This window comes from Gekko japonicus, unplaced genomic scaffold (genome assembly GCF_001447785.1).
Source record: "Gekko japonicus isolate JY-2015 unplaced genomic scaffold, Gekko_japonicus_V1.1 scaffold1420, whole genome shotgun sequence".
Taxonomy (NCBI): domain Eukaryota; kingdom Metazoa; phylum Chordata; class Lepidosauria; order Squamata; family Gekkonidae; genus Gekko; species Gekko japonicus.
The window spans coordinates 384,212-405,728 of NW_015162525.1; the positions used below are offsets into that span (position 1 = coordinate 384,212).

Genomic DNA, 21,517 nt, shown 5'->3' on the forward strand with positions numbered 1-21,517 from the left:
CCCCCCTCCGGCCTGCTCTTCCGTCGCCGTCTAGCCAGCCCGCGCGAGCCTCCCTCCTTCCCCCCAACCACACTGCGCCCGCCCAACGCGGGTTTGCATCACTAAACCGCGACCGGTCATCGCGCGCGCCTTGTCACCTTTCCCTCTCCCCCCCCCGCCCGCAGCGCTCCGCTCCGCTCATGGGAGATGTAGTTTCGGGAAAGGAGGGCGGGCGCCGCGCAAAAAAAAAAAAGCAGACGCCCTCCGCCGGACGGGATCTCGCGATAGCGAGAGAAGCCGAGCTCCCTGTGTTTTTAAAATGGAAGCGGGGCCTTGCGGGGACGCCGGGGGTTCCCCCCCCCCCCAGCAATGGCTCCCTCTAAGCTGTGGCGTCTCGAGGGAAAAGTCTACTTTGCGAGCTCACTGGCGTTGAAGTTATGACCGGGCGGATTTGGCTGCGGCATAGATGAGTTGGCTCTGGAACCTTCCTTCCTGAGCGAAGGCAAAAGGGTGTGAGCCCGAGGCTGAAAAACCGTGAGCTAGCTCACACTAACTCAGCTTAGAGGGAACACTGGCCCCCCCTAGCCAGGATTGTGTGGCTTGTGGGGCACTTTTTTTTACTGGTGGGGCTGCCAATTCAATGTTCCCTCTAAGCAGAGGTCATTTGGGGGGCGGAATCCCGGGGGATCACAGTTCCCCGGGTGAGGTACAGGGGGCGGGGCACAGGATGAAGCCCTGCCCCCCGCTTCCGGCCCTCATTCAACCAGGAGGAGGCAGGAGAAGAGGGAGGGTAAGTTGCTTCCTCCCTGCCTCTCCCCACCCCTGCCTGCCTGGGGTTGGACTAGAGTTTGGGAGACCAACATTGGAATCCCCATTCCTGCCATGGAAGCTTTCTGGTTGTCCTTGGGCCAGTCACACGCTCTTAGCCTAACCTACGACCACACAGGGTTCTTGTGAGGTAGGAAGAATATGATACTGTGAGACAGGGCTTTTTTTGTAGAAAAAGCCCAGCAGGAACTCATTAGCATAATAGGCCACACCCATTAGCAGAAACGCATTACAATATTGGGCCACACCCCTGACAGCACCACTCATTAGCATATTAGGCCGCACCCACATGTTACCAGAAGTGTGGTCATCCAGCCACACCAACCTTTTGCTTTTTATTCTGTTTACCTTTTTTGTCGTCAAAACCCAGAGCTTTTTTTGTAGCAGGAACTTCTTTGCATGTTAGGCCACACACCCCTAATGTAGCCAATCCTAATGAGTTCCTGCTGTTGGGTGTGGCCTATTATGCTAATGAGTTCCTGCTGGGCGTGGCCAACTCGGGAGCCAGCTGGAACTCCGTTCCTGTGTGTTCCTGCCCAAAAATAGCCCTGCTGTGAGATACTTTAGGTCTCTACTAGGGAGAAAACTAGGACACACATATAGCATTAAATACTGACCCAAATATATACGCTGATTTAACAGCTGTGGTGAGAGAACGCTTGTCTTTATTACATGCTCAGGGTAGGCAATCAGTTTTTATCACTTTCACACTGCAGTCTCTCCTTCCAGTTCCTTTGTTGAAGAACAAGACCTTTATATCAGCACTAGAATGTTCTGGGAGACTGAAAAATCTTCCCACCGGTTCCTGAAACTGCAAAGATTTTTGTCAGATATGAATCAATTTATTCTTTACGTATGACAAACATACCAGTCTGCATGAGACAGCAAAAGATGGGAGTATCACATCAAAAAATGAGCAAATAATGGAATCGACTGATGTTATTGAAATCCAGAACTGGAATCTGGGTTTGTGTCTCTTAGGTAAAAAGAGGTTTTTGGTAAGAAGCTATTTCAGAGTAAGGATTTATTTGGAAACATCGTATATAGCTGAATTAATCTGATGGTGGGATGGCAGTTTATGGCACAAGACAAAATGGAGACAGTTTGGTTAGTCCACTGAAAAGTTTTTTAAAAACCCACAGTTTATTAGGATAAACAAAATATTACTGCATAGCAAACACATGCTTCAGAAGAAAAGATTAGATTTATACCCCGCCCTTCACTCTGAGTCTCAGAGCGGCTTACAAACTCCTTCCCCTCCCCTTCCCCACAACAGACACCCTGTGAGGTAGGTGGGGCTGAGAGAGCTCTGAGAGAACTGTCCTTGAGATAACAGCTCTGACAGAACTATGGCTTGCCAAAGGTCATCCAAACTGGCTTCAGAGAGCTTGGACCTTAAAAGGCTGAGCATCCCAGTCTGTGATATTTGGATGGATCTCATCAGCCTGATCTCATCAGATCTTGGAAACTACGCAGGGGCAGCCCTGGTTACTTTTGGATGGGAGATCACCGAGGAAGCCCGGGCCTCTACACAGAGGCAGGCAATGGCAAACCACCTCTGAACGTCTCTTGCCTTGAAAACCCCATCAGGGTCACCGTAATTCAGCTGCAACTTGATGGCACGTTCCACCACCACCACTAAAAGGATGTATTACTGCTGGACTGAGGTGCCCCAAGACTCCTTTTGGGTGTGCTGAACCAGACTAACTCTACTATGTGAAAGACTTAAGGTCAAGAAGACGGGGATGGCAAAGGATGAGATGGTTAGACGGTGTCATTGATGCAACGAACATGAAATTGAGCCAACTTCAGAGGACGGCGGAAGACAGGAGGGCCTGGCGAGATCTTGTCCATGGGGTCGCGAAGAGTCGGACTCGACTGTGCGACTGAACAACAACAACAAACTATGTGAAAACTAACAAATTGAGGGGGGGGGGAAGGCAACAGACCTTAATGCTTTTCATTAACCTGTAAACTCCTGTGTAATCCAGTCTTACTCAGAAGCAAGTTTAATAGGGCTCACTCCCACCAAGCATTCCATCTTCAACTGAGGTTTGCAGTCAGCGCAAGCAGCACCCTTGCCTCTTCTCCCCCACCCCTTCCTACAGCATGCAGTTCCTTCCCAAAAGAGGATCAGCTGATCCATTCCATTTTGTTTTCCAACATGGGGTGGGGTGGGGTGGGGTGGGGTGGGGTAGCTGCTCTTTTCCAGGAACTCCAAGAAAGGGGTTTATTGGTGGCTTCACAGATTTTCAGTGTATTTTTACTGATTTTTGTGTTATATTTGTATAGGATCTGGGGATGTGCTTTTGGAGCCCTACCTCAGGGTGGAAATAAGTGTATTTTTCAATAAATTGCTGGCTATGTGCTGTAATAAATTCATTCATTCATTCATATTTTTCAATAATGGTAGAAGTCCAGTTTGGATTCTGTGAGTGCTCTTCTTATATCCCATTGTTTAAAACATACAGATTTGGACACAGATTAACCATGATGAAGTACAAACAGGCAACCCACAAGGACTTGTGGGGGGGGGGGTTATCTCATTTCCCCCTCGTCCACTATTTCCAGAAAGCCACCATAGCCTCTACTCTTTTCCTGCTACCTTCTCACCTGCCAGTGAACCTATATTTACCTGCTCTCCTGTCTTCACCTAGGAGACCTATGGCTCAGCTGCAGAGCACAGCTGACCAGGCACAATAACTGCATATCAGGGGCCACTCACTTTCCCCGTGTCCCACTCCCCACACTATTCCCCTTTTATTTACTTTTTTAAAAATAGTTTTTATTATTTTAGGATTAACAGCATATATCCAACCAAAACTTTTAAAACATAATAAACATAAAAGGAACTTGAACATCCTTATCACAGTATTCAGCAATGTTACAATTTCCACATGACATATAGACTATTAGCACAGGATAGTCACACAAAGGTTTAACTCTTTACACAAAAATTCAGAAAAGTTAAGTCTTTGTAATACTTGTTTTTAGGAATAACCTTATGTTGCTTCAGATATTGTTACAGGGTACCATACAGCTATGAAATCTTCTGGTTGTTTCTCTGACTGAGACATTAAAGTATCATTCAAGAATCTCACCTAACACAAAGTGATTCCACAGTCCAGAGCGCCACATTCGCAAGATAGGTACCTTTTTATATTTCCAGGTATATGATATCAATATCCTTGCCTCTGCTAATAGACTAGAAATCAGTGTATTTTTTGCCTTTGACCCTTTTATTTACTTCATATCCTACCTTCCTCCACAATAGAGAAATTCCAAAGTAATTTGGAACCATTAAGAATTTGATAGCACAAATGATACATATGTGGCTGTTAGCTAGGACATAATCATCTATGTATCCAGGGCTATTTTTGGGCAGGAACGCACAGGAACGGAGTTCCGGCTGGCTCCCGTTGGCCACACCCAGCAGGAACTCATTAGCATAATAGGCCACACCCAACAGCAGGAACTCATTAGAATTGGCTACATTAGGGGTGTGTGGCCTAACATGCAAAGGAGTTCCTGCTACAAAAAAGCCCTGGGTTTTGACAACAAACAAGGTAAAGAGAATAAGAAGCAAAAGGTGGGTGTGGCTGGATGACCACACTTCTGGTAACATGGGAATGCGGCCTAATATGCTAATGAGTGGTGCAGTCAGGGGTGTGGCCTAATATGCTAATGAGTTTCTGCTGCTGGGTGTGGCCTATTATGCCAATGAGTTCCTGCTGGACTTTTTCTGCAAAAAAAGCCCTGTATGTATCTAATAGTGACGTGTGGCCCCCGTGTGCAGATATTTGTGGATCGAGGCTGCACCAATGCTAAAAAAATTTCAGGCATACTTGGGGGAAAAAAACCCCAGGTATTTAGAAAAATCTGAAATCTTTTAACACATCAGGGGGAGTTAAATTCACCCCAAAACACAAATGCTCCATCTGTGCATGCATAGACAACACAACTATCTACCTCCTCCTTGGCAGCAGTGATGGTGGCCAGGATCTAGTAGAGTCCCAGCAACGGTGGGGGTGAGCGGACCTGGTGGAAGCAGTGCTGGGGGGGGGGGGAGCCAAAGCGGGACCAGCAGCACAGGCTGCAAGGTAAACTTGGGCCCAGCAGCAACAGCAGCATAAACCGCACCAGGCCTGGCAGCAGAAGCTACAAGCCACACCGGGTCCGGCGGCAGCACTTATGGGGTGCAAGCTGCAGTGGGCCAGGCAGCAGATACAGGCTACACCGGAACGAGCAGCAGAGGTAGCAGCCGCAGTGATGGAGGGCAGAGCGAGAGGATGCTGCAGCAGGATTGGCAGCAGAAGCTGTGAGCTTCACGAGGTTTGGTGGCGGCGGCAGCAGTGGGAGGGAAGCCACACCAGGCCCAGCAGCAGTGCTAAGAGAGTAGAGGCTGCTATGGGCTTGGCGTAGAGGCTTTGAGCTGTGCCAAGCCCAGCAACAGCGGCAACAATGTGGGGTGGGGTGTACAGGAAGCCGTAGCGGGGAAGACCAAGAGCTGCGCTGACTTGCTGCCAGTGATGTTTGGCTGGTTCAAAAGCCTCAGCGAACCCGTGGATGGGGATCTGGATCTGCAGCAGCCAGCAACAAAGCAATGGTATTCCCAGTAGTCATGTATGGCTGCGAGAGTTGGACTATAAGGAAGGCCGAGCGCCGAAGAATAGATTCTTTTGAACTATGGTGCTGGAGAAGACTCTTGGGACTCTCAAGAAGATCAAATCAGTCAATCCTAAAAGAAATCAACCCTGACTGTTCCCTGGAAGGCCAGATAATGAAACTGAAGCTCAAATACTTTGGCCACCAAATGAGAAGGGAGCACTCCCTGGAGAAGACCCTGATGCTGGGAAAGATTGAAGGTCAAAGAAGACGGGGACGGCAAAGGATGAGATGGTTAGACAGTGTCATAGATGCAACGAACATGAAATTGAGCCAACTCCAGAGGACGGCGGAAGACAGGAGGGCCTGGCATGATCTGGTCCATAGGGTTGCAGAGTCAGACTCAACTGTGCGACTGAACAACAAAAAGGATCCCCCGTGGATATCACAGACCCCCACTTGTATATTCTAATAGTCAAGTGTTGGCCAATCTGTAGACATCACAGAGCAGACCCACAATGGCAGAGTTTTCTCCAGAGGACCCCCAGGTTTGCAGAAAATTGTCAGTTATACTGCCATTGTGGCTGGTGGAGGGGGAGGTGGTTGATTTGTGTCTTCTTTCAGGTTTGGTATGTTTGGTTTCGATTCTCAGTATTCCTTTTATCGTGGTTTGACCTTGGTGTCTGCTGCACTGCTTTCCCTTGGAATGCAAACCCGTTAGTTTTAGGCGCACAAAGGCTTCTTCCCTGATTGGCTTTGAGCCATCAGGAGACCCTGCTCTGAACCAGGTATAATTGACCCTTCCCCGCTTTTTTAATTAGTTCTGACACTGAACGTGTATGGATGACTTGCCTGTACTGGAACAATAAACTGAAACTTCATTGAAAGCTTGTTGATTCCTGATTGCTGCAAAACTATGACAAAAATCTGAAATCTTTAAATACATTTGGGGGGGTTTAAATCACCCCCGAAACAGTAAGGTCTGCATGCACAGAGATAACATACCTGCCCAGAAGCTGACTCCTGGGAGCTCAAGCTGCCAATGCAGTGGCTCCTGGGAGCCCAGCCACTGCAGCGGTCACAGCAAAGACAGCCCCAGCAGCCCCAAAGTCAGTCAAGGCATAAGTCTGGTTTGATCTGCTGTTGCTATTTATAGTTTTACTGTTTTATTGCTTGTTGATTTTATGTTGTGAGCAGAGTTCCCTCTAAGCCTTGGAGTCTTCTGAGCAAAAATTCGACTTTGTGAGCTACTGGCATTAAGGTTGTGAGCAAGTGATTTGGCTACTACATAAATTAGTTTGCTCCGGAGCCCTCCTTCCTGAGCTGAGACAAAAATGTGTGAGCCAGAGGCTAAAAAACTGTGAGCTAGCTCACACTAACTCAGCTTAGAGGGAACACTGGTTGTGAGCCACCCTGAGCCCATTTTTTTTTGCAGTAGGGCAGGGTATAAATGTAATAAATGAGGTGGGGAGGAGAGAGATGGGGGAAGACTGACAGAAGGGGAAGACAGAAGGAAGCAAAGGCAGTGGGACGAGATGCTCCCTTGCAGCAAGTTCCTTGTCAATATATCTCATTCTCAAAGATAGCCTAATCTGTGGATACTTAAATCCAAAGATATGAACCATGAGCAGACAGGAGGGACCTTTCTACAAACCTGAGAAAAGTCCCAGGCTTGTAGAAAAATCTGAAAAAAACAAAAAGGAAACAGCACCAGTAACTTTAAGGAATGAACAGCCTCCCAGTGGCCATTTGGGGGTCGCTAGGCAACCAGAACAGTATGGCCATTTTTTGGTGCAGTCTTTCCCCTTTTGCTCGTTAAGGGTGGGGGAGGGGCAAGACCCTTTCCAAAGGTCTTTTGGCCTCTGAGAAGGCTCACTGGGGTCAGGCGAGCAGCAACCACCAGACAATTCGCCACCATTCAGCTTGCGTGGCTGTCCCAGGATGGGACTGCTTGATATTGTTTTAACAGCAGCCAACCCACAAAAGCTACTTTGGTACAGTGATTAAGTGGTGAGGGAGGAGAAAAGGAAACAGTGAAAGGTGAGGATACAGGGACTGCCAGGAGGAAAGAAATGGTTTGGGGAAAGAGATATAGGGGAAAGTGTGGTGCCCCCCCAAAAAAAATTCCTTGCAGGTTACACACCATGCAAATTGGCCCAGTCAGGCCAGTACCACATACCCTGGCCCAGCCAGTACTTGCAGTTGCACCAGACTTTTCCAGGACAGGATGCCAAAGTGAGGGAAGAAGGGAAAACTGGGCTAGGTGGGGGCAGATACACATAGGCTGGCTAGTGGGTGGGAAGGAAAGGAGAGAGACTATTGTGTGCTTTCAAGAAAGAGGAACTAGTGGCAGGGAAGAAAATGACATACCCCCTTTTAAGTCCCTGGAATTCCACTACTTGTTGTGGTGCATTTGTCATGCTGTGTTCTGTAGGATTATTAGTGCAGGTCACTTTCTATCATCCCCCATTTTAAACAGATAAAGAGATTCTTGAATACTATTTGCTATGGTGTAAACCCGGGGAAACTGAAGATTGTATCATGTATGTGATAACTGATTGTGTAAGTACCTACAATACCATATATTTTGTGAGAAAGGTGAAGAGAGATCCCGACATGTTTGCAGAAACAAAGTTTTATTATTTACATACACAAGTCTAGTTTTAGACTTTGAAACTCTTTACATTTCTAGAATATTTACATGATTTCAAGATACTGAGTGATGAACAAAAATTACAAAGGCCATCAAAGCATAGCAAAAAAAATCCATCACTGTGCTTTAAAACTTAGAATCTAAAGTAATGTCAAAAATGTAAATTTAGCACCTTCCTCGTAACGATCATGCTATGGTGTTAACATAAGACACTTTTTAGAAAGCAGTAGGGATCTCAGATGTGACTGTATCCAAAGGCTGCCAATGACAGCTCATAAGTGTGTCAAAGAGTTCTTCACTTCTCACCATAAATTCTCTGTTCATTCTGTGAACATCTACATGGAGCTGTGGATCTGTTCAAACAAAGAGTAAGCAAAATACTTATTAAGGAAGCTGCTATACAAAGGAAAGACCAAGAGCTGAGTTTTATATTTTTCAACAAATATTAAATATTTTTGAAACGACGTACAACAGTTTAAACGGAGAAAGGCTAAAATACTCAAGAGTATCCCTTTGTACTTTCAAAATGAAGAGTGGTCTCGCTCTAAACCCCAAATTATGTTTTTTTGTTGTTGTTGAAGGAAAAAGCAGCTCTGTCTTCTACCTCTTAATGTCTCTTAAGTGTTTTTTTTTTAGCTATCCCTAGGAAGACACAGGCTTTTCTTGAGACTGGCCACAACCAATTTAGGTGAACACCAAAAAAACCTGTCAAGGAACCTTTTTTAAAAAACAGCAATAGTACTCCGTGCTATCATTAATTATCTCTAAAATCTACCTAAGTACCAAAAGTCGGTGTCCTTAGGGTGTACTGAACTGCAGTTCAAAAGAGCCAAGATCTGCTAGGAGAGCTAACAATATGGTTTTCTGGCCATTTTTTATACAGACTCTTACATGTGGAAACTTGTAGATTAGTGGACAAATAGTGCACTGAGCCCAGGAAAATGGATGGAGCAACTGAGCTAAAACGGTATTTCAATATATGGATGTTAGTTTGTATACTGTGTTTAATACATATTCTGCGATCATACGCTGTACACCCTCATCTTATTTTTAATATGTCTATCTTTGTTAATCTCCATATAATACTGGCCTGGCTATCTTGCAGCAACAGAAACCACTATTTTTCAAGAGGTGCCCCCAATGCAACAACACTGAGCATCAAATGCCACAGAAGCACTATATTTTTAATTACCTTCTGTTATTAAATCATCATTCATAGCCATTGCAGTCTCCTGAAAGAAGCACAAAACATGTCATTTTTCTTTTTTAAAATCCTACTAATTTTTAAAGGAAAGTCTAGATCCATGGGCTCTTCTTCATTTGAGTTGTTATATGTCTTATGATTTAACTCAACTAAACTGAGTTGCATCTGGAATCTCTTATTGTTAAGAATAAAATATGCACAGAGGCCAATAGTTTAGAAATATTACTCCTGAAAAGGCTTGCTTGCATTAAATGTTAATTTAACAACATCTGCTGAGATCAGCTACATAACTGAAGTTCACAGCAGTAACTAAGTTATTTGACTGTAATTCTATGTATGCTGACTTGATTATTAGATTTCTATCCTGTCCTCCCGGCCAAAGCAAACATTCAGAAGATCAGGCTGGAGGGACCTTACACAATTATGATGATTTAGAAATTAGACAGGGCACTTGGATCTCGAGTTTCTACCTGTCATTTCAGTGTCTCCCTTCAAAACATTAGCACAGGCTTTAATGCAAACATTAAAAACCAGCCACCAGTCATATTTTAAGACCTACAACCAGCCTCCTTACCTAAGTCCTGAAAATCAGTTTTTAAATTTGTGATTACCTGAAATACAGCTGGATTCATAGATTGCTGTCCCATATTTCCAGTTTGTTGCATCCTTTCATAAGCGGCATAACTGTAGTTGTAGTCACCATAATCGGCGTAGTCTCCATATTCAGGATAGTCACCATATTCTGGGTAATCACCATAGCGGTCACCAAAACGGGGACCAAAGCGCTCAGCATAACGTTCAGGAAAACGTTCACTAAACTGCTCAGGGTAGCGGTCTGGAAAACGTTCACCAAAACGGTTCCCTCGTTCGAAACGGTCAAAGCGTTCATAGCGATCAAAGCGTTCATTTCTATCATAATTATACTGCCGATAGTAGTTCTGATAGTCTTGGTAATAGTCATTATAGCTATACGGCTGGTACCGCTGAAATTCTGTTTTCAATCTGAAACACAGGATGGAAAAGGGAAGTTAGAATTTCCTGAAAGTAGGAGATAAGACCACTAAGGTCACTAAGCAAGACAGCTACAGACTTAGCATCCAGAATTTTTTTTTTTTTTAAAGGTTCGTCACCACTGTGTTATGAGAAACATCCATGTTTATGATTAACTGCTACTCAGAAGTGGATTTGCAAGCTCTCACTTGACTTAGTAGCCAGTTTCAAACATCACAGATTGTGCTGTAGAGAAGGGCAGAAATGAAAGACTCCAGGTGCTTCTGTCTTCTCCGAAGCAAACACACTGTGACCCAGGGTTCTCTATTCATGAAAGGAGACATGGGGAAACTCTTATCTAGCACTTCATGACTATCTTTGAAGAAGCAACACCCTTTTTTTCTATATGTAACATGGAAATTATCTGTGCTGAGTTGTGGCCATTCGGATTAAGTTATAGTATCAGCTAGGGTGTGAGAGATCTGGGTTCAAGTCCTCCCTTAACTAGGAAACTTACAAGATACCCTTGGACCAGTCAGTCTCTCTCTAGCTAACCAATGTTGCTATGGGGGAAAATGGTGGCAAGAACCACATATACTGCCTTGAACTCTTTTTGGAGAGGGCAAGCATAAAAATTTGACAGTTTCTTGAACACTGGTGAGATAAAATGGCAGAATATGTGATCATGGCCAAATTAACAAACTATATAAAAGACCAGTCAGAAAATTTGAAAAAAGGGGAAATTACTATGCTTATTATAAGATGAAAAATGAGTGACTTGTATTAAAGTTACTATAATTATTTTTATTTTTTCATCATTATAACGATAGCTTAGGCACTAATATAATTGCACTAATATAATTTTGTTATAGATAGTAGTACAATGGTATAAATATAAGTGTTCTCTGAAATGCTGTATTCAAGCCCATAAAAATAGTTTTTGACGTATATATGAACCTTGTTTATTGTTATCCTTTTTAGACATGCTCTTAAAATACACTTTTTAAATTATAGTTTATGACAACCATAGTGGTATTAAGATGTAATGGAACATATAATGTAATAATCAATGTCTAAAATTTAATATTAATAGTAACTAACGGTAATAAAGGCTAGGCTTTAATAATAAATCTATACAGTATGTAAAAACCTTCCTAAAATTTAATATTAATAGTAACTAACGGTAATAAAGGCTAGGCTTTAATAATAAATCTATACAGTATGTAAAAACCTTCCTAATACTATGTATTTTAAATGTGTATGTTAAATGCTCTATATTTACTCTGATGTTATAAGTTATATATTATTATAATATCTCCCCCTTTCCCTTGTTTTTCTGTATCCATATTTTAATTTAAAACAACAACAATAATAAAGCTATTCAGACAAAAATCAACAGCTTCTGATTGGATGTACAACTTATAAAGACTTAATCAACACAGGCAGGAACATAAATGAAAAATATGCTCCTGAAGAGTTAAATATGACTTGCTTTATACAACTGCATACGAAAGGAATACGAAACACAGGGATGTTGCAGTACTCAAAAACGACCTGGATACGTCTGTTCATAAACAAAGACTATTACAGGCAGAAGATTTTATCATTGCTGTAAAGACACAGGTATAGAAACAGGAGAGCTTGTTCAGGATATCTATTTGCCACATTCTCCAAAAGATGCTCAGTCAACTGAACCAACTGTCTTTGCTTTGCTGATCAGAGACAGACTACAAATTTAAAACAGCCCACAGGAATGTGAGAGATTACAGTATTTGTTTTCTGGTTTTTGTGGACCTTAGTACAACAATACAAAGAGGAAGAAAAACCAAAATGGATAACCATATCCACAATACAAAAAAAGGAGGGTCTGTGATTTGTCCATAGGTACAAAACTTGCTTCTTAGATAGTGAATGAGTTACTATCAGACAGTGCCACCAAAAACGAAAGGGGGTGAAAAGGTCAGATACAAGAATCAGACACACAGAGATCAATTTTAGGTGTGAGGCTCCAGTAGATCAACAAATACCAAAGTGAGGAAATTCAAGTACCATCATCATCCTTTGCTAGTGACATTTAAAGTTTTAGAAGTGGCAGCAGGACAAACATAAGTAACCTAACACAAACTGGAAGATCTTAACATTTATGGGCAGTTTATGGTTTATTACCTTTTAGAAATTCCTAAAGTCAACCGGATTCGTTTCCCACCTAGACCAGGTGCATTCTGACAATCTTGCAGGGCTCTCATCATATCACCTTCATCAGAAAACCTGACAAAGCCATAACCCCTAGACCATCAACAAACAATTTAGTTAAAATCAGCACAAAAAAAAAATAATACATTGACTTACCATCCAGTTTAGTATGCTGGCAGATCAAGCTTACCACTTGTTTTCTTGCCTTTTAAACAAACATCTGAACAGTAAAAAGAACTGGGAGGTCATATTCAGATTTACTCCTCAAAACCTATACCATCATGAGCTATTGAAATACTGACCCTCTAAATTACTGTATTTTCCACAGTGGATTTTGTTGCCTACCGATACCAGTACTAGAGAAGGTGACACTCTGAACACTTGCCAGTGCCACATTGGTAAACATCCACTGAAGCGCAACTGTGCCCTAATATACTAAAACTGTGCCTCTTCTATTTTACGCCTCTTCTTGAATTTAGTGGCGGTTGGCATGCCTTCCTTTCAACATTAAATTCAATTTGTCCACTGCAGGATCTTTAGTGTCTACTACCAAAAACAGCCCAAAAATCTGTTCCATAATGTGAACATGTTTCAGCTCTACAGTTCCATCTTTCCTTTGAAGTCACACCGAGGACTGCAAAAATGCAAGGCAAGCCTACCGTGACTAATACCTCAGCCCTAACAAACAGTATCTGAACACTGATCATTATCTTTCACAATGCTTCCTTGAAACAGTGGGTATGTATGCTTCTGCTCACTGGCACACTTGGGACCAGGTCATCAAGACAGCAATCCTAAACAGGCCTACTCAGTATCCTACTCAAGTGTATTCAATGGGGCTTACTCCCAGGAAAGTATCCTTAGGATGGCACTATTAAGTGACTTATAAAAATCAGTACCTTACTCGAGTTCCCAAAAACAAAAGTGGGCTCCTTTATACAGTTGTAAGCAGTTGTAAAAAAGTTCTAGGCACCAATATTTCAAATTTGCAATGATTACCTGGAGTACCCTAGCAGATCTGTGGCCACTTTACAGTCTACACAGGATGGATACCTCTTGAAAAAGTAGTCAAAGAGCAAGAAATCATCCACTTCAGGAGTTATCTCCCCTACAAATATTGCAAATTCTGGCCTGGAAAATTCCGTCGCCCTAACAAATTCTTGTCTAGGAAATTCTGGCCTAGAAGGAAGGGGAAAAATACACACATCAGTCTTGCTGTTATATAACCCTCTGGGCCCTGCATCCACTAGTTACCTTCCATAGTCAACCACTCAAATACCTACCTAGGTTTCATCCAGCCAATACTTGTTTGTCCTTGTCCATGGTGCATTCACTGGCACCATGCACAGAAGAAAACACTGTCTTTGATCATGTTTGAGCCACAATCCTGACACCACTTGTTCTGAAAATCTACTCTGGACCAAATCATAAGAGGGCCACTGCCTCAGTACAAGCTACTGTTACCGATTATCCAAGCCATAAATGCTGTTTAATCTGTTTAGTCTTATTGAATGACACTGAACAAAGTTAGTCTAAGCTTAAGTAGTCACCAAACTCACTTTGTTATCTGTGCTTTCTCTGTGATTCCTGACAGCAATCTGCAAAGAAACAATGTGCAACATTTTTTCTTTACTATCAGTTATCAAAGCATGGCTTTGCTACCAACTAAAAATCATGACCACCATAAACATAACATGAGGGGGAGAACCCATAAAATTAGAAGTTGGGGAGAACCCATAACATTATAGAAGTTGTTTTTTTCCCAAATCAGCTAACAGTTCTAGCTGTTTGCTATTTCCTCCATTAGGGTGTTGTTTGAATAATTTAGAGGACTCTAGTTAACAGGCATCTTTGGTACAATGCAACCTGTTCACCCTAGCTCTCAGCACACTGCAAGGTGAGCTATGAGTGCAGAAGGCTGATATGTTGTAGACCCAACTTCTATGACTTTGTTGCACCCAGCCTTAGAATCCATCTCTATTTTCCAATAATTTTTTTTCTGAAATAGAAGCAAGAATAGGAGATGGAATTTAACAGAAGTATCAATAAACAAACAATTACACATCTGATTTAAAAATCAACTCTCCAAAATATTGTAATGTTAAGTTGCTTTGAGCAAAGGAGAAGGAATACTTTTTCTTAAAAAGCAGCTCATTATTAGTAACCTTTATTATCAGTGACTATTAAAATAATGTGAATAATGTTAGCACGAACATTCTGTTCATATATTTCAGTAGTTAAAAGCTTCTTGAAATCATAATGATGAATAATTTAAGAATAGAAACAAATTAAAATAACTATTTTCTTATAGCTAGCTTTGCTCTAATCACAGACAAGATTGCGCTTTATTTTGTGGAAATATTAAAAATCAAACTGATTGGGGAATTGAAAGCTGGAGGGAAATATAACATGTGAACACCAGTGAAACTGGAAACCCAATATTGATCCCAGCTGTGTAAGCAACTGTAAATGTTTTCTGTTGCTGAAGTATGTTTCTTCACTTCCTAGACTCTGGCATGGCTATTTTTTTTTCAGTGTATGTCCTCCAAGGTGAAGTAGATATGACACTGTACATGGGAAAACCTTAAACATCTTAAAGATTAACAGTTCAGAGCACATATTGACACAGAGGAAGGCATAATCAGAAAACCTTCTGGGAAGCAGTGATCAACCCAAGAGGATAGAACGCTTGTAAGTTCTGGATGGCTACCATCAGATGCATCCTTCTTCGTGTGGAGTACAGTATTCTTCCAACAGTCCAGGAGCCATTCTCTATTGAAGCCTCTTGCCTGATTATTTTAGATAACATTCATATCAACTGAGCTTTGGAAAGCTACTAAATATATTCAGCAGCTCTGTCAAGACTTATATTTTAAATTTAGCTACTTATTCTATTCATAGAACTTTACAAAAAGGATTTTTCAGAGTAACCCAAATGTGTTGGTTTTGATTAGCTTTTCACTATTTGATTTAGAGATTATTATATGGACAAGAGCCAGCTTTTTTCTTGTCAGTTTTTCAAGGTTTCTTCACCTGCTTGGAATACTAGTAAAATCTGGTCTTCCTGCTCTTGCTTTACTCTTTTTCTTCCGTTTTTTGTGGGGGGATCTCCACCACAGAGGCAGGCTTTCTTTTTTGGCCTTTCCCACTGTATCCTGCTAGAATGAAAAACAGTTATACAGTATTTCATCACAATTAAATGCCTCCCTCCCTCTCCCGATCACCACCTTGGTGATTTCCCCATATTCACCTTTCCCTTGACAGAAGCCTGGGGTCCCATCTCTCCCTCCGCCTCCCATGAGGGAAAGCAGCCTCTGGGGAAAATGCCTGGCAAAAATAACAGAGCCAAAGGATTGTATGAAAAGCCATATTCCCCTGACTTTGTCAAGCTGGCTAAAGGGAGTGACTGCTTTTCACGCCAACGTTTTGACTCCCTCGGTTTCCTTAATTTAAAAAAAGTTAACCATTAGAGGCTGACCAAGCTTCGTAGTTTATGAGTTGCTTTACAACAGGGCCCTGCTTGAGTGTCCTGAGACTCGCTCAGAGACACTATAGCACAAAGAGGCCCCCTTATCAATGAGAGGCAGTGCCAGAGCACTTTTTTTTTACCCAGATGAGGCCCTGGCCTCCTCCTTGCAAGGAGCCCTTCTTCTCCAAGAAGACTGTCCACACTGCGAGATGCAAATCATTACCTCAGGGTAACTACCAGGGGCAGGACAGAGCCATGGGGAATTCCTGTCCAATTTTCATGAGAGCAACATGCAACAAAAATGTTGCATTCAAAAAGGAAGAAAGATGAAACCAGCAGAGGCAAGGGAGGTAAGGAGGCAGTAGCCGAGGCAGTAGCCAAGGGAACTCAAGTAATATCCCTCACCTTAGGGATACAGAAACAACATTTTCATTACTTACATGGATAGTGGCATTTCACTTCTAGTGCACCGTGTAGTACCCTAAATAGTGAGTGTTAAAGGAAGAGTCCCACCACAAGAACTCACTCTTAAACAGTGCGGGAAGCAATGCCTCATCAGCCTTCCCACAACAAGCTGCTTTACTTTAAGATTTCCACAGCAGGGGAGAGAAGACTTGTCAGAAATGTATCTGGGAAAGCGTAGGGCAACCCTCACCCCACACCCATACACGGTTGTAAGCCTGACATTTACCAACAGCTCGGGCCTGGTTATGTCCCTCCTCCCCAGGAGTTAAGACAGTGGGGCTCATTCTCACCAAATGATCTTACCTGGCTAGCCATTGTTAAAAGATATCTTCACAGGAAACGTAACCCCAGCAGCTTTCCTTTCTAGTACTCTTTTTTTTGGGGGGGGGGAGAAAAGAGGGAAAAAATATATATGTTTCCATGAAAAGACAGACACATATACATAACTTCAATACTTTAAGTTTAACCTACAGATCTGGCTCTTAAACAAGCTAGAGACACCTCATGCAAAAGCTTTGCTTACAATTTGCAAGAGTCTGTCTTTGGCAGCTCATTGTTTACTTCATTTATACTCTAGCTTTCTCCCCAATAGTGACCAAGCAGCTTATATAATCCTTCTCGCCTCCATTCTACCCACAAAAACACTCCTGTAAGGTAGGTTAGGCTGAGAGTGTGTGACTGGCCAAAGGTCACTTCAGTGAGCTTCTGTGGTTCAGTGGGGACCTGAACCTCAGTCTCTGAGATCCTGGCTTGACACTCTTAACCACTGCATTGGGCTGGCTCTTGTTATGCCACACTTTGTCAGAACCACATACTGGTACATTAGAATGGCCCCACATTTTCTCCCATTGTTGAGTTTTCTGTACTGCACAAGAAATTGCTTAGCTCTGACAATGTCATCATGCCACCTTTCCCAGGTTCTCTTTTGATGATGGGATATTTCGTCTGATTTCTAATGATTCATCTCTAGAAAGGCGTTCGTATGTAGGTATGAAGCAGGAACAGGCATTGCTACTGCCAGAATGGTAATACCCATGGCACCACCTGGCATGGCCAGAGCTGATTCCCCCCGCTACAGATGGGCATTTCCATTTATTAGCAAACACAGCCATGCATACTTATGGCAATGCTTCTATTGTACAACAGTCTTGCCAGCAATTCAGTATTATTTTGGCTCATCTTACATAATAACCCATACGTCATCTGCATAAACAATAGAGACTGCATTATTGAAAAGCAAGATAAAAATGACTCCGCTAAGCCATTTTCATCTAGTTAGGCATCTACTTTGATAACCCAGTTTCTTCAGTTTAGCCAACTGTCAAGAAATAATGGCAAACGATGAAGAAATAAAGTTGTTCTGTAAGAGAACCAACAACTGTATTTTCTTTAGTTACTAAAAAAACACAGTATAATGCAATCATTCTGCAGGTCTCTAACAGTATACCAAGACTTCAACAACAACAAAAAGCTTGGTGGAGTTGCAGATGGAACCATAAGCTGCTGTATTATCACGCCAATGCAGTAAAGCAAGCTGTTACCACCATCCCAGAGACCATTATGATAAACCAACATGGTGGTGGTTTTGTTTCTAGAGTACAGACAGCCAGACATTTTTATTAGCTCTGGTAAAATATACGTTAGTGGTGCTAGTGCAATGCTCCATTTTCAAGATACTGCCAGACACATAATCATTTTTTTAAAAAAGACTTCTTCAGCAGCTATGTCTTCAGATTGAATAATTTCACTTTTTGCCGTTTATGCAACTTACCAGTCACTGTGCATTACAAAAACTGCCAGAAGGTGATGAGTACCAGAACAAGATGTGGTCCAGTATATTAACGGCTACAGGTATTATAACTCATTTACTCAAAAGGATTTTTGATACTTTTTCCTCCAAGATTGTTTAATGACCTGTTTTCACTGTAACACAAACAAATGAAATGCAAATCAGAGGCAAACAAATCATCATTTATAACAGTACAACTTATACTGTATTTTGGTGGGGGGAGGAAACTGCTATTTGGTTACTGGTAATAAGTGCTTGTGTACTCCCATCTCTGGCCCCAGCTCCTGCCAACCTAGCAGTTCGAAAGTAAGAAATTGCAAGTAGATAAATAGGTACTGCTTCGGTGGGAAGGTTACAGTGTTCCGTGCGCCTTGGTGCTTAGTCATGCCGGCCACATGACCACGGAAATGTCTTTGGACAGTGCTGGCTTTTCTGCTTTGAAACGGAGATGAGCACTGTCCCCTAGAGTCAGATTCGACTAGCTTTTAAGCAAGGGAAACCTTTACCTTTTTACTGTAACATAAGACACTCAATAAACTAAGTCCCTTCTTTTAAATACTGTGTTTAGGTAGTTGCCCTACTGTGAAGACTAATGGGCAAGTAACCACATTTTCCTGTAGTTCTTTATAGCAAGGACAGGCAGAAGATTGCAGACCATCACTGTTCAGTTTGTGGTGGAGCACCTAGCACCGTCTGGTTGCTGGGGTTCCTCAGAACATCACCCTCAGGGCTCGCAAGGCCTAGCTTTTGATTGGCCAGGCTTTTGATTGAGGACAGTGATGGGTACCACCTCACTGGAACTCCCCTTCTCTTCTCATTTGCCTGCTTCTCTACCTCTCCATGGTGCAGAGACACAATTGTAATGTTGCACTGAGACTGTTTTATCTATTTATTACCTCTGTACTATTTAAGCTGTTTTGTTATTTATGAATTTTTTACTCTTCATTGTCCACTGTCCTGAACCCTGTGTACTCGGGAAGGTGGTTTATAAATTCAAATTATAAATATAAATAAGTAGAACCTGTACTACTTATTTATAAATTATTTATAACTGTACTACTTATTTATAACTTATACTTATTCAAAGTATAATACTTATTCAAAGTATTTCTTATGTTCTTATTACAGAAGACTGCACTAACATATTAGTTATGGCTTAAGAGCATCTGAATAAGAAGCGTTGTTTTATAAATAAAAACCTCATTAATGAACAAGATGCATTTTTTAAAAAGCAAACCACACCAGACCGAAATCAGCCACCAGCTGAGAAATGTAAAGGCCTGAAAAAATCCACAGCCTCTCTTTTTTTTGGGTCTTCACATCTCTACCCACTGCCAATGTATACTGATCTTTGTAATTTGATCTGAGAGATCATCCAAAACTCTAGCATTAGTGGAGCCATGGGTATAAATTAGGAGCTATATGCAAGCTGATCTGAACTTTCAAGCAGGATATAGACATATAACTACTACCATATGTTACTTCCAGTACTTCTACCTGAGAATCTTTAACTGTAGATCCCAGAGAATGAATTTATGGCCTTGTACATGCAAAGTATTTGTTTTACTCTTGAGCACTGGACCCTTCCATTACACAGGTGGTGGAATCACTTGAAACTGTATTAGCCTTTACGAATAGTAATTACTTCCACAGAATTTTTTGAAGCAGACTACTTTACACGATTCATGATTCATTCAGATAACCCACTTCAGGGATACAGTTCATGCTGCTGATAAAATCTTTCAGTTTAGTAGATAAAATTGTAGCAACAATCCTAAACTAACTTTCTTTTTCAGTAACAGCTAAAAAAATATAAGAGAATTATAACTGCATACTGATTAAATGAGTTACCTAAATTAACAGTTCTGACTTGAAAGCACTGTTGGCATCATATAAATATATACTAACAATAAATGCCATACTGTTAGCCAAGGTAAATTTTTTAAAAATTGACAAAAGGGAAGTGGAACCTAAAAATATTTACTTGAGAGGGGGGGGGAAAGCAAACCTGTTTAATATAAAGCCCCTTCTCTTTTCCAAGCCTTCCATTTCCATACAAAAGTTTAACCTTTATCTAAAATGGACTAAAGCAATTTTATAGAAATTCTTCAATGCCTCTGACTTCCTGTTTGCATCATCAGTTGCCTTCATTTTTATTCCATTACACCTTTGATTTATCCCCCTAAACAATAGGTTCACATGACAGCTTCAACCTACTCTTTATTTATTTATTCAGAAGTAAACTGTACTGAGGCTTCCAAACAGCTCTGTTTAAGAATATAGTTCTATCCGGAGTTACTGCGGATTTTTTTTTTAAAAAAAGAAGGTGCTAGAACTCTCAAGAGGGAAATGAAGTTTTCAATCTGTATACTGAAAACTCATAAACGATTAAACATTTTTTCGAAGAATTCTGTCGAAGAGGTTCCAGAACTCCGTTCCAGTGCGCTCCCCCCAGAAGAAGAAGGGGGAAAAGGCCCCCGGTTCTAACCTATGACAAAGCCATTAGAAAGGCCAGTTCAGATTGCTTCCTAATGTTTCTCTTAAGCTTATGCCAAGTCTGTTACCTCTATACTGAAAACACAGATTCGGAATTATGATGAGTAATGTACTGTAATTCTTTGAACATGTAATAACGTTGTACATACTCAGGAACTCTTTACAGGATGTGAATGTAATTGGGAGATTTATCGTTCACTGTTTGAAATGTTAGAACTGTTAAAAATTGAAAATAAAGAAACATTATTATAAAAGAAAGGCTAGCTCCTTCTACCTATCTATAAAGCAGCTCCTCTGGCCCACAGTAAAACCTCAAAAAAACAAACCCCAGCAAATCCCTTTATGAAGATGAACCAAAAATAACACCGCGTTAAGCGTGCAAGCTGCTGTCATCCCGGCTGCTCTTCGTAATGGGATTAACACGGCCTGGGATCCTACTCCGGGCTGGGCTTCCCTTTCTTAAAAACCCGCAACCTTTTTGACTCCCTCCCCCCCCCCTCCCCTCCGAGGCAGGCCGGCGACTGTCTGCAGGATCGCAGCCATGATGAGGCGCCGGAGACAGAGGAGGCTTCGGCGCGCGCCAAGGCCTCCCCGCTGCATGGAGGAGGAGGGGGGGGGGTTTCCCCGCAGACAGACTCTGTGGGGGGGGGGGGGAAGGGGGTAAAACGACGGATTCTCCTCCCACCCACCCCCCAAATCTCCTGATGGGGAAGGAAAAGCCCTTTTCTCCTCATCCGCCGCCGCCAAACCCGCCGTCACTAACGTCTCCTGCGTTCGCGAGCGTCGCCATCGGGAGCCCGTTCGGATCTCGCAGCGCTCCTTCTCCTCCTCCTCCCCCCCCCCCCC

General features: G+C 42.3%; 1 protein-coding gene across 6 annotated transcripts; it reads right to left on the reverse strand.

Moving 5' to 3' along the window:
• Nucleotides 1-8,157: 8,157 nt before the first annotated feature.
• Nucleotides 8,158-21,497, reverse strand: LOC107106164 (tRNA selenocysteine 1-associated protein 1-like). Of its 6 annotated transcripts, none has more exons than XM_015406277.1 (10): nt 21,435-21,497; nt 18,158-18,309; nt 16,690-16,757; nt 15,486-15,607; nt 14,012-14,050; nt 13,452-13,631; nt 12,426-12,545; nt 9,881-10,271; nt 9,258-9,297; nt 8,158-8,418 (listed from the first exon to the last, which is right to left on the reverse strand). In XM_015406277.1, the coding sequence occupies exons 3-10, from the start codon at nt 16,699-16,701 to the stop codon at nt 8,282-8,284; spliced, it is 1,041 nt and encodes a 346-aa protein (XP_015261763.1). In that variant the 5' UTR covers nt 16,702-16,757; nt 18,158-18,309; nt 21,435-21,497; the 3' UTR covers nt 8,158-8,281. The 6 variants fall into 6 exon arrangements, with proteins under 6 accessions (XP_015261763.1, XP_015261762.1, XP_015261766.1 ...); XM_015406276.1 differs by having other exon boundaries at nt 15,486-15,610; XM_015406280.1 differs by lacking the exon at nt 15,486-15,607 and adding an exon at nt 15,703-15,779.
• Between the last annotated feature and the right edge of the window lie 20 nt (nt 21,498-21,517).

Coding starts and splice junctions, on each gene's coding strand:
- LOC107106164 (XM_015406274.1), bottom strand. CDS start 15,732: ATGGGACCCCAGGCTTCTGTCAAGGGAAAG. Junction 14,051..15,485: donor TTTACTAGTATTCCAAGCAG/GTGAAGAAACCT, acceptor GTTTCTTTGCAG/ATTGCTGTCAGGAATCACAG. Junction 8,419..9,257: donor TGATGATTTAATAACAGAAG/GTAATTAAAAAT, acceptor TTGTTTGAACAG/ATCCACAGCTCCATGTAGAT.